General features: G+C 39.0%; 1 protein-coding gene across 2 annotated transcripts in view; it reads right to left on the bottom strand.

The window, feature by feature from the left end:
• Window positions 1–12,681, bottom strand: part of COPA (COPI coat complex subunit alpha) — a 52,714-nt gene that overhangs the window by 28,074 nt on the left and 11,959 nt on the right. For both annotated transcript variants that reach the window (XM_017503609.1, XM_017503610.1), the window contains exons 7-8: window positions 7,299–7,408; window positions 6,836–6,935 (exon numbers count right to left, since the gene is read on the bottom strand). In XM_017503609.1, the coding sequence (XP_017359098.1) occupies window positions 6,836–6,935; window positions 7,299–7,408 (210 nt within the window). The remainder of the gene's footprint in view (window positions 1–6,835; window positions 6,936–7,298; window positions 7,409–12,681) is intronic.

Below are 12,681 nucleotides of genomic sequence, written 5' to 3'. Positions count from 1 at the left end.
GGAAAAAAAAAAAAAGAATGAAAAGGAACAAAGACCTCCTACAAGATACAGAAAATTGCCTCAAAAGACCAAATTTAAGAATGACTGGTTTTGAAGAGGGAACTAAGCAAGAGCAAAGCTTGAAAGCTTATTCAAATAAATAATCACAGAAAACTTTCCTTTCCAAAACTTGAGGAAGAAAGAAATATCCAGGTACAGGAAGGCCTGAGAACACCAAACAGATCCAACCCAAGTAAGACTACCCTAAGGTATATAAAAGTCAAACTATTAAAAGTCAAGGACAAAGAAAGGATCTTAAAATAAACAGGAGAAAAGAAGCCAAGAACATACAAAGGAGCTCCAATTCATCTGGCAATAGATATCTCAATGGAAACTGTACAGGCCAAGAGAGTGGAATGACATCTTCAAAGTGTTCAAAAAAAAACCCCTGATGTCTAAGAATACTGTACCTAGTAAGATTATTTTCCAAATATGAAGGAGAGAGAGTCTTTCCCAGACACAAAAGGTGAGAGAATTTACCACCACCAGACCCATCTCACAGTAAGTGCTAAAAGTAGTTCTTTGATCTGAAAGAAAAAAAACACTAATGTACAAAAAGAAAAGTTTTCAAGATATAAAACCAAAGATATAAAATTAAGCTCATAGACAAACCCAGAATATTCTATTACTATAATGGTGTGTAATCCACTTATAACTTATTATGAAGCCCAAAAGACAAATCTATCAAAAACAGTAATAGCAATAGCAACCTGTTTAGAGATAGTCAAAAAGGCAGGGGCAGAAATGGAGTTAAAATGTGTAATTTTTAAGTGCATTTTTGCCTTTATTTTTGTTCTTGTGTTTGTGATCTAAGATAAGCTGTCATCTCTTTAAAATAACTTATTCTATCTATAAGATACTTCCTGTGAATCATGGTAATCACAGCACAAAAACCTATAATATACTCAGTAAAAATAAATAACATCAAATTAAGACAGATTAGCAAAGAAAATCACTTAGCCCCAAAGGAAGACATTAAGAAAGGGAAGAGAGGAGTCTTGGAAAAAAGAAGAAGAAAAAAAACCAAACAGAAAACAAGCAAAAAATAGCAATAATAAGTCCTTATCAATATCACTGAATGTAAATGCTCTGAATTCTTCAATTAAAAGCCATAGGGCCGGGCATAGTGGTTCACACCTGTAATTCCAGCACTTTGGGAAGCCAAGGTGGGCAGATAATGAGGCCAAGGGATTGAGACCATCCTGGTCAACATGGTGAAACCCCATCTCTACTAAAATAGAAAAACTGCCGGGCATGGTGGCTCACACCTGTAATCCCAGCACTTTGGGAGGCCAAGGCAGGTGATCATGAGATCAAGAGATTGAGACCATCCTGGCCAACATGGTGAAACCCCGTCTTTACTAAAAATACAAACAATTAGCTGGGCATGGTGGCACACACATGTAGTCCCAGCTGCTCTGGAGGCTGAGGCAGGAGAAACACTTGCACCCAGGAGGCAGAGGTTGCAGTGAGCCAAGATCGTGCCACTGCACTCCAGCCTAGCCACAAAGTGAGACTCCATCTCAAAACAAATAAACAAATAAAATAAAAATAGAAAAATTAGCTGTGCATTGTAGTGTTTGCCTGTAGTCCCAGCTACTTGGGAGGCTGAGGCAGAAGAATCGCTTGAGCCTCGGAGGCAGAAGTTGCAGTGAGCCAAGGTCATGCCACTGCACTCCAGCCTGGTGACAAAGTGAGACTCTTGTCTCAAAAAAGTAAAGAAAAGAAAAGAGAAAAGAAAAGAAGATAAAAGAAAAATGCACAGAGTGGCTAAATGGATAAGGAGAGAAGACCTAACTATATGCTGACCTCAAGAAACCCATTTCACCTACACAGACACATACAGACTGAAAGTGAAGGGGTGGAAGATATTCTATGAAACTGGAAACCAAAAAAGAGCAGGGTTAGCTATACTTATATCAGATAAACCAGACTACCAAACATAAGATTATAAAAAGAGACAAAGAAGGTCACTATATAATGATGAAGGGGTCAATTTAGCAAGAGAAAATAACAATTATAAATATCTGTGTACCCAACACCAAAGCTCCCAAGTATATAAAGCAAATACAGATCCAAAAGGAGATATATAGACTGCAATATAACAATAAGAGTTAATGCCCCACTCTCAAAAACAAACAGATCATCAAGACAGAAAATCAACAAGGAAACAGTGGAGTTAAACTACACACTAGATCTAATAGGCCTAATTGAAATTTACTGAACATTTCACCCAATGGCTACAGAATACGTATTCTTTTCATCAGCACAGGGAACATTCTCCAGAATATGCTATACTTTAGGCCACAAAACAAGTTTAAAAAAATTGTAAAAAAATAGACATTATATTAAGTATCCTTAATATAATGAAAAGAATAGAATAAAACTAGAAATCAGTAACAAGAGAAATCTCAGAAAATATAAACACATATAAATTAAACAACATGTTCCTGAAAGACCAATGGCTCAACGAAGAAGGAAATTTAAGAATTGCCTGAAACAAATAAAAATGTCAATACAATGTATCAAAATTTATGGGATACGACAAAAGCAGTACTAAGAATGAAGTTAATAACAAAAAACACCTATGTCAAAAAAGAAAAAAGGAAAGACTGCAAATGAACAATCTAATGATGCACCTCAAGAACTGAGAAAATCAAGAACAGGTCAAACCCCAAATTAGAAGAAAAGGAATAATAAAGATCAGAGCAGAAACAAAAATTGAGACTAAAAAAAATGAAGACTATCAATGAAATGAAACACTTCTTTTTAAAAGATAATATCAACAAACTGTTAGCTAGACCAACTAAGGAAAAAGGAGAGAAGATCCAAATAGATAAAATCAAAAACAAGAAAGGAAACACAACTGAGACCTCAGAAATACAAAGAAACGTAAGAAACCATTACAAGAATGACATGCCAACATATTGGAAAAGATATGAGAAATGGATAAACTCCTGGACACATACAACCTATGAAGACTAAACCATGAGGCCAAGCATGATGGCTCACACCTGTGATCCCAGCACTTTGGGAGGCCAAGACAGGTGGATCACTTGAGGTCAGGAGTTCAAGAACAGCCTGGCCAACATGGCAAAACCCCATCTCTACTAAAAACACAAAAATTAGCTGGGTATGGTGGCACAGCCTATAGTCCCAGCTACTCAGGAGGCTGAGGCAGGAGAATTGTTTGAATCCAGGAGGTTGAGGCTGCAGTGAGCTGAGATCACCCCACTGCACTCCAGCCTGGGCAACCAAGTGAGTCTCCACCTCAAAAAAAAAACCACACTGAACCATGATAAAATAGAAAAACCTCTATAAACCAATAACCAGTGCCTAAATCAAAGCCTTAATAAAATTTTCCCATCAAAGAAAAGCCCAGGACCTGACTGCTTTACTGATGATTTCTACCAAACATTTAAAGAATTAATGCCAATCTTATTCAAACACTTAAAAAAAAAAAAGGGGGGGGGGAGCTGGGCGTGGTGGCTCATGCCTATAATCCCAGCACTTTGGGAGGCTGAGGTGGTTAGATCATGAGGTCAAGAGTTTAAGACTTGCCTGGACAAGATGGTTAAACCCCATCTCTACTAAAATATAAAAATTAGCTGGGTGCAATGGCAGGCACCTGCTCAGTAGGCTGAGGCAGGAGAATCGCTTGAACTGGGTAGTGGGGGAGTAGGGATGTTGCAGTGAGCCAAGATTGCGCCACTGCACTCCAGCCTGGGCGACAGAGTGAGACCCCAACTTAAAAAAATTTTAAAAAAGGAAGAAGAGGGAATATTTTCAAACTCATTCTATAAGGCCAGCATTACTCTGATAACAAAACCAGACAATGACACCATAAAAAAAGAAAACTACAAGCCAATTATCACTGGTAAAGAAAATAGATGCCAAAATCCTCAACAAAATACTAGCAAACCAAATTCAGTGGCATACTGTAAAGATCATTCACTAAAATCAAGTGGTATTCACTTAAAGGACAAAAAAATGGTTCAACATATATAAATCAATTAACATGATACAACCTGTTAACAGAGTCAAAACCAAAAACCATACAATAGGTCAACAGACGCTGAAAAAACATTAGATAAAATTCAACATCCCTTTATAATAAAAGCTATGATCAATATGGGTACAGAAAGAGCATACATCAAAATAATAAATATATATGATAAATAATACATCAAAATAATAGCATACATCAAAATAATAAATATACATGATAAACCTACAACTAATATTATACTAAATGGGAAAATATTGAAGACCTTTTCTCTATGGATGAGAAGGCAAGGATACCCACTTTTTTCACTTTTATTCAACATAATACTAGAAGTCCTGGCCAGATGAAGTAGGTATGAGAAACAAATAAAGGGTAACCAAATTGGAAAAATTATCCTTGTTCACAAATGACATTATCGTATGCTTAGAAAAACCTAAGACTCAACCAAAAAACTGTTAAAAATGATAAATTCAGTCAAGCTCAGGATACAAAATCAACATACAAAAATCAGTAGCACAGCCAGGTGCGTGGCTCACACCTGTAATCCCAGCACTTTGGAAGGCCGAGGTGGGCAGATTATTTGAGGTCAAGAGTTTGAGACCAGCCTGGCCAACATGGCAAAACCCCATCTCCACTAAAAGTACAAAAATTAGCCAGGTGTGATGGGGCACACCTGTAGTCCTAGCTACTTGGGAAGCTAAAGTATAAGAATCGGTTGAACCTGGGAAGGGGAGGGAGGTTGCAGTGAGCCAAAATTGAGAAAGCGCACTCCAGCCTGGGTGACAGAGTGAGGCCTTGTCTCAAAAATCAGTAGCATTTAAATATGCCAACAGTGAACAATCTGAAAAATGATCAAGAAATAAATCCCATTTATAGTAACTAAAAACTACAAAAAATTTAAAATGCCCAAGAATCACTCTACCCAAAGACGTGAAAGAGCCATACAAGGAAAACTATAAAACTCTGATGAAAGAAATTGAAGAGGATTCCCCAAAATAGAAAGATATTCCGTGCTTGTGGGTTGAAAGAATATTGTAAAAATGACAGGGTAAATTATTACCCAAAGTAATTTACAGATTTATTGTAATCCCCATCAAAATATCAAGGACATTCTTCACAGAAACAGAAAAAGAAATCCTAAAATTTATATGGCACCACAAAAGACCCCAAATAGCCAAAGCAATTCAGAGCAAAAGGAACAAAGCTGGAGGCATCACACTACCTAAGTTCAAAATTTAGTACAAAGTTAGAGTAACCAAAATAGTGTGGTACTGGCATAGAAACAGACACACAGACCAATGGAACAGAATAGAGGACCCAGGAACTGTAGCCAATTCATGTTTAACAAGGTGCCAAGAACATACAATGGCGAAATGACAGTCTGTCCACTAAAGTGTTGGGAAAACTGGGTAACTATATGCGGAAGAATGTAACTCCTATCTCTCACCACACACAAAAATCAAATCAAAAAGGACTAAAGACTTAAATCTAATACCGGAAACTATGAAACTACTGGAAGAAAACATTAGGGAAATGCCCTAGGGCATTGGTCTGGGCAAAATGCTCATAACTAATTATCAGAGAAGTGCAAATCAATGTGTCCTTAACATAGAGGCTGAATTATGTATATATATGCATAGAAAAAAAGACATGCAAATCAAGTCCACAATGAGCTATCATTTCACCACAGGTAAAATGGCTGGTATCAAAAAGACAGGCAATAACAGGTGCTGGAGAGGATATGGAGAAAGGGGAACCCTCCTACATTGTTGGTGGGAATGTAAATTAGTACTGTCACAATGGAGAAAAGTATGGAGGTTCCTCAAAAAACTAAAAATAGAGGCTGGGTGTGGTGGTTCACCCAGCACTTTGGGAGGCCGAGGTGGGCAGATCACCTGAGGTTGGGAGTTTGGGACCAACCTGACCAACATGGAGAAACCTTGTCTCTACTAAAATACAAAAATTAGCTAGGCAAGGTGGCGGGTGCATGTAAACCCAGCTACCTGGGAGGCTGAGGCAGGAGAATCACTTGAACCAGGGAGGCGGAGGTTGCAGTGAGCTGCGATGGTGCCACTGCATTCCAGCCTGGGCAACAAAAGCAAAAACTCCATCTCGAAAAAACAAAAACAAACTAAAAATATAACTACCATATGATCCAGCAATTCCACTATTGGGTATATATCCAAATAAAGGAAATCAATATATCAAAGCAGTATCTGAATTCCCATGTTTATTGCAGCACTATTCACAATAGCCAAAACACGGAATCAACTTAACTGCTCACCAAGGGATGAATGAATAAAGAAAATTTTGTGTGTGTAATGAAAATTACACACTCACACACAATGGAATATTATCAGCCATAAAAAAGAATGAAATCCTGTTACTTGCAGCAAAATAGAACTGGAGGGCATTAAGTGAAGGCAAGAACAGACAAATAATGCATGTTTTCACTCATATGTGGAAGCTAAAAAGTGGATATTATTAAGATAGAGAGTAGAATGGTAAGGAAGGTGAAGGAGGAAATGGAGAAAAACAATATAAATATGTTTATTACCACTTAACTGTACACATAAAAATAGTAAAGATGATATATTTCACTTGTATATTTCACCTCAATTTTTAAAAAGCAGGGGGAAAAAAGGAAAAGGGGCAATTTCTATGCTCCTAGGATTAGCATTAATCACCTAAGTAGGAAAACAGGTCAGAGTTCAGAAGACCTGGCTACTTTACCTTGCTGGCTGGCAGTCAATTTCTTAGATATGGTGATAATATAACCTGTTCACTCACCATTCATGCGCCAGATCTTCACCTGACGGTCATCTGCCCCAGATACAATAAGGGGCATGGTGGGGTGGAAGGCAGCCCAATTTACTCCACGATCATGACCCTGTAGAAAGAGTGGTTCTTCTAAAACATCTTTACAGCCATTATTCAAAGCAAATAATGAATCAAGCCACTCTGCCTTACAGAAAGCTTGAGAACGTGCTCTGCTTTGGGATGGTGATGAAGTCTGTGCCTGGCTTTCTTCCTTTCCCCACTGGGTTTATAAAGTAATAAGACTCTCTCACGTGGCACATAAGCTTCGTTTCTCTGTTGGTTCACTCACAATTTGATTTCTAGTACCTCAAACAGTACCTGACACTTAAGCACTATGTAAATATTTGTTGAAGGAATGAATAAATGAGCAGTATATTATGACTTTCCCAAGATGACAGCCCATATCCAGCCCCTGGCTGTAAAAGATAAGTACCTCTAGCACATGTTTCACCACTGCATCTGTAGTTCCAAATAGATCAACCCCAGTTATTCCTCTCACATCCGATTCCACTGCACCAGGTGACAGGTTTTTTTTCCTTAGACCTTTGAAGGGATAGAGAGTGGGATGAAAGACATAATAATGTTATCTAAGACAGCACAGTATCAGAAACACAGAAATTACAGTGAAAGAAGAGAAAAAGAAAGGGAAAAAACTAAAGAAACAGACTCAAGCATTCCTATTTCTAAAAATGTTTAAAATATTTAAGTACATTCACTATCTTCTCTTCTGCTCCCTTAACCCTTAAACAGATCCATTACAGGAATTTCTTTCTAGAGGAGGCCAACCCAAATTTCTGGCACACTTTAACCGCTTCTTCAACAAATCTTACCTCAAGGGGTGTCTGCCTCAGTTAGTGCCCACTTTCTACTCTTCAGTGTTCTTGAAATGTGGCCCCAAATGGTAAACATTCCATTTCTACTCTCAACTTCATATAATTTACAGCAACTTTTCCCCCATCATTTCAGAATTTTTTTTCTTTTTTTTTTTAAAGACTAGTCAAGTACAATAGTAAGAATGGGGAAAAGAGTGGAACGAGGAGTTCAATCTGTAACTGATTGTGAATAATCAACTGAGATAACTCACTATCTTTGGACTACCCTCAAAAAATTTGAAAGGAAAGCCATATGAGGCGGGTGTAGTGGCTCACACCTGTAATCCTAGCAGTTTGGGAAGCCAAGGCAGGTGGATTGCTTGAGCCCAGGAGTTTAAGACCAGCCTGAGCAACATGACAAAACCCTGTCTCTCCAAAAAATATAAAAACTAGCTGGGTGTAGTGATGCATGCCTGTAATCCCAGCTACTTGGGAGGCTGAGAGACAGGAGGATGGCTTGAGTTCAGGAAGTCGAGGCTGCATGATGGCGCCACTGCACTCCAGCCTGGGTGACACAGGACCCTATCTCAAAAAAGAAAAGCCATTTGAAGATGCCACAGCTTAGTGTTTCTCAACTTGAAGCCTTTAGACAACTGATGGGGGAAGTTCCAAATGGGTTATACCTATTAAGTACAAAACAGCTATTTGATAGAAGATAATGTAAAACTACAAGCCATGTAAAAAAGTGTACTCATGCCTACTACTTGACTCTTGGACGAGGAACAAGATAATTAAAACCGTCATGTCCTTTTAAGTTCCTGTTTAAAAGACTGATTATAGATCTGAAAACTTGGACTTTGCCATTAAAACCTTTGGAGGCTAAGTTCACTGGGAGGAATTCACCCGTAACTTAAAAACAACAGAAAAAGACACCAAAATAATAAGAGTCTTATTTGTAGACAACCCACATATATGGCTCAACTACATCCATCTTTAAAACCGGACTATTTGTGTTATAGTCAGAACCAAAATTATGATAACACTACTACTATCTTACATTCGGAAAGTACTTTGTGGTTTTCAAAGCATATGTTCCGTGACTGGATTCTGATAACAATGCTTTGGAATAAGCAAGCAGGTAAAATTCTAACAGTCTGTAGATGAGAAAAAAGAATTGAGACTAAAATCCTATCTTTTGAAGTATTATAGGGAGAAAGTAGAAGATGAAATTACCTAGCCCTTGTAATTTTTTAAAATAGTTATGTATAATGGAAAATAAAAACTCTCATTGGCTCATGTCTGTAATCCCAACACTTTGGGATGCCAAGGTGGGTGGATCACCTGAGGTCAGGAGTTCGAGATTAGCCTAGCCAACATGGCAAAACCGTTTGTACTAAAAATACAAAAATTAGGCCAAGCACAGTGGCTTACGCCTGTAATCCCAGCACTTTGGGAGGCTGAGGTGGGCGGATCATGAGATTAGGAGTTTGAGACCAGCCTGGCCAACATGGTAAAACCCCATCTCTACTAAAAATACAAAAATTAGCTGGGCATGGCGGCAGGTGCCTGTAATCCCAGCTATTCAGGAAGCGAGGCTGGAGAATAGCTTGAACCTGGGAGGCGGAGGTTGCAGTGAGCCAGGATAGTGCCACTGCACTCCAGTCTGGGTGATAGAGCAAGACTCTGTCTCAAAAAAAAAAAAAAAAAAAATAGGCAGGGTGGCACACGCCTGTAATCCCAACTACTCAGGAGGCTGAGGTAGGGGAATTGCTTGAACCCAAGGGGTGGAGGTGGCAGGGAGCCAAGATTGCGCCGTTTCACTCCAGCCTGGCAAAAGAGCAAAACTCCGTGTCAAAAAAGAAAAGAAAGGAAAAGAAAACCTAAGCCATTTTAAGCCTAAACTCTGCCATCTGTAGGAAAATATAAAAATTTAGGTTTAATTGTATTTATATTCATTGTTTTAAAATTATAATATATCTCTTCTGTTACAGTGGCATCTACATGTTGACACTGAAGAAGCAAGAGCTTAGAAGGCCACAACAATTTTAATTATCTTGTCCTCTGTCCAAGATGAGCATTTAGCCAATAGGTAGAGGGAAATCAAGCTGATGCTTTACAATATACTCTCCCAAAGGTTCATAAATACTTTATTGCTGGATGCCTTCTTTCACTTATTTCACTTGTCCCTTTAATAAGATCTGTCAATTTTTTCTAATGAGTCTGGTATATGAAACAGATTCAAAGGAAAATACAAAGATAGACAGCTGTGAGAAACTTCACCTCCAATAAGCTTCAACAAACACATTAAAAGGAAAGCTGTATGACAGAATGGAAGGCTTTGTTGTATTTGCGTGTAATGATCCAGGAAAAGGGGAAGGGCAAAAACAGACAGATGAATGGTGACAGGCAGTGAAAAGATACTTAGAGAAGAAATATTTCAGCCTTCAACAAGCCACTCAGTAGGACTGAACGACAGATGGAAAATTTCTACAGCAGCTACCCAAATCCAGAGGGAAGAGAGGACACTCTCAGAATGGACCAGTTTGATGCACACCTCCCAGTGCGGACCAGGAAAAGCAGTAAAAAGAGAGGGATGATAACAGGATTTGGCAGCAAATTAATACTTTTTTAGTAGCCATTTCAAAGACTGAGCTTGAATTACATGGGCTTGACATGCAAAGGTATAAGCATGTTAAAATAATTTAACTGTCAGTTTACTTGGAAGCTCAAGCTAAGAAAGTAACCTTTTATATGTAGGCTTGTTAATATATTCCCTTTTAAACAAATAGTTTTTGCCAGGACAAGACAAAAGATTCAGGTTAAAGCTAAGCCCCGTAGGACTCAATCCTCATGGGAGACGTATCAAGAAATAGGTTTTCCTTTAAAAATCTCTATTCTCTGTATTCTCTCATTGCTTATCTAACTCAGAGAGTGTCCCTTTCAAAAAAAGATAGTAAAAAAAAAAATTAGAACTAGTCCTCTAAATTTGGGGGTATTCATACTCTTATTCAAAACTAACTTCTCCGTTTCAGAAATATTAGCAGTGGTCTTTAACAGATCGGAAGGCGAATTCCTCGTCCTGTTTTCATATTTATCTGAACCCAATAGTAAAAAAGAACTCTGCTAAAAAGAATATGCTGATTTCTAGAGAAGGAAAGTATAAAAGTCTAACCCAAAAACTTCTCATACTTTGTTAAATACCAAAGCATCTCCTTCCACTCTGGTTAAGGGGTTACTGGAAGTCAAGAGTTGTGGGTAAAGAACAACACTTGGAGACGGTAAAGAGAGCATTAACATTAGTATAGCAAGTTAGCACAAAATTCTTACTATCACATAAATAAAGTACAGCAATTGCAAGGTTATTATATAGTAATCCATGCACTTTACACATTCAAGAGCAAGTATAAACCCCATGGGGTCACACTCTCTCCCTCTCTTCTCTGATCTAGGGCCCTTAATTTTGATGTAAAAATGTTCTCTGTCTGCAAAAGACAAAGTATTTCGTGCTTTGGGCATTTCATGATCACCAAGAATCCAACCACCTGATTGCCCCCAAACTGCTTAGCTAGACCACAGGGAACATGCTGAGCTGGCATCAGGTGGCACAAACATTATTCTCAGAGTACAGTCCTTCTCAACCCAGTGTTCTGGAAAAGAATTAAGTCTTAATGTCTGAAAGCATCAGTTTAGGTATGTAACAAATTCTCTATGATCTAGAATAGCATTAGCTGTATACCATTCTTAGAAGAACTATGAAAACAGTCACTGAAAGTATTTTCTATAGCACTTAATTCTCTCACAGAATCCAGGTTGACAAAGGCTATTCTAAATAATTGCTGGCTGGAGGCAGTGGCTCATGCTTGTAATCCCAGCACTTTGTGAGATGGAGGCAGCCGGATCACTTGAGGTCAGGAGTTTGAGACTAGCCTGGCCAACATGGTGAAACCCCGTCTTTACTACAAACAAAAAAAAATTAGCTGGGAGTGGTGGCATGTGTTTGTAGTCCAGCTACTTGGGAGGCTGAGGCAGGAAAACTGTTTGAACCCAGGAAACAGAGGTTGCAGTGAGCCAAGAGCATACCACTTCACTCCAGTCTCGGTGAAGTGAGATTCTGTCTCAAAGAAAAAAATTGCCCCTGATCAGCTGGAACAGCATGAATTGGGATCCAACCCCATCAGGCTCCTATATCCTGAGACAGAGAGAGTACTTTGAATGTGTGCACAGTAAAAAACCATGGAAAGCCATAGTGAGGTTATTGGGAGAGCAGATGCAAAGCTCCCTGGTACTGGCAGTGAGGAGAGGACACAGGTTCATAGTGCCTGTGTCTAGCTCCTCCTGTTGGCATGGCTGGTCACAACTGAGTGTACTTCAAAAAACCTTGTCAGTCTGATGAAAAACTGCAATGGCAAAGCCCTACGGAAAGCGAGTAAAACTGCCCTATCTCAAGTAGGTCTTGTTTATACTACTCCCTTTCATTCTAAACCTTTGAAAACCACAAAGACAGCGTGATCTAGAGGTTCAACCCTACAACTGTCCCCATCTCCCCTTGTTTCTATGCTACATTAACCTAAACAACTGCTGCGGCAACATTTCAAATGCCGTATCCCAGAATCCATATTTTAAGGTTGCTGCTCATTAGTGGTCTATAAGAACAGGTGCCAGTATTGCTCCAGCCCCTATGCCACAGTGGAGTTGGGAACAGTTACCACCTCAGCTGTACAATGCAGAGGATGACTCCTTTACTACAAAGAACCAGACAAAGATCCATGAGGGGGCCTTCCTTTTGTACAATGACACATGTTTCGTAGTCCAGTCACTGACATTTCAGAGAACTCAAATCTCCAAGAATTTGTAAGGAAATGAACAGAAAGAAACAACAGCCTGGGCGTGGTGACTCGTGCCTGTAGCCTCAGCACTTTTCGGGACAGAGGTGGGTGGATCACCTGAGGTCAGAAGTTCAAGATCGGCCTGGCCAACATGGTGAAACCCTGTCTCTAATAAAAA

This window comes from Cebus imitator, unplaced genomic scaffold (assembly GCF_001604975.1).
Source record: "Cebus imitator isolate Cc_AM_T3 unplaced genomic scaffold, Cebus_imitator-1.0 Scaffold313, whole genome shotgun sequence".
Lineage (NCBI taxonomy): Eukaryota > Metazoa > Chordata > Mammalia > Primates > Cebidae > Cebus > Cebus imitator.
This window is presented reverse-complemented; position numbering and strand designations above follow the sequence as displayed.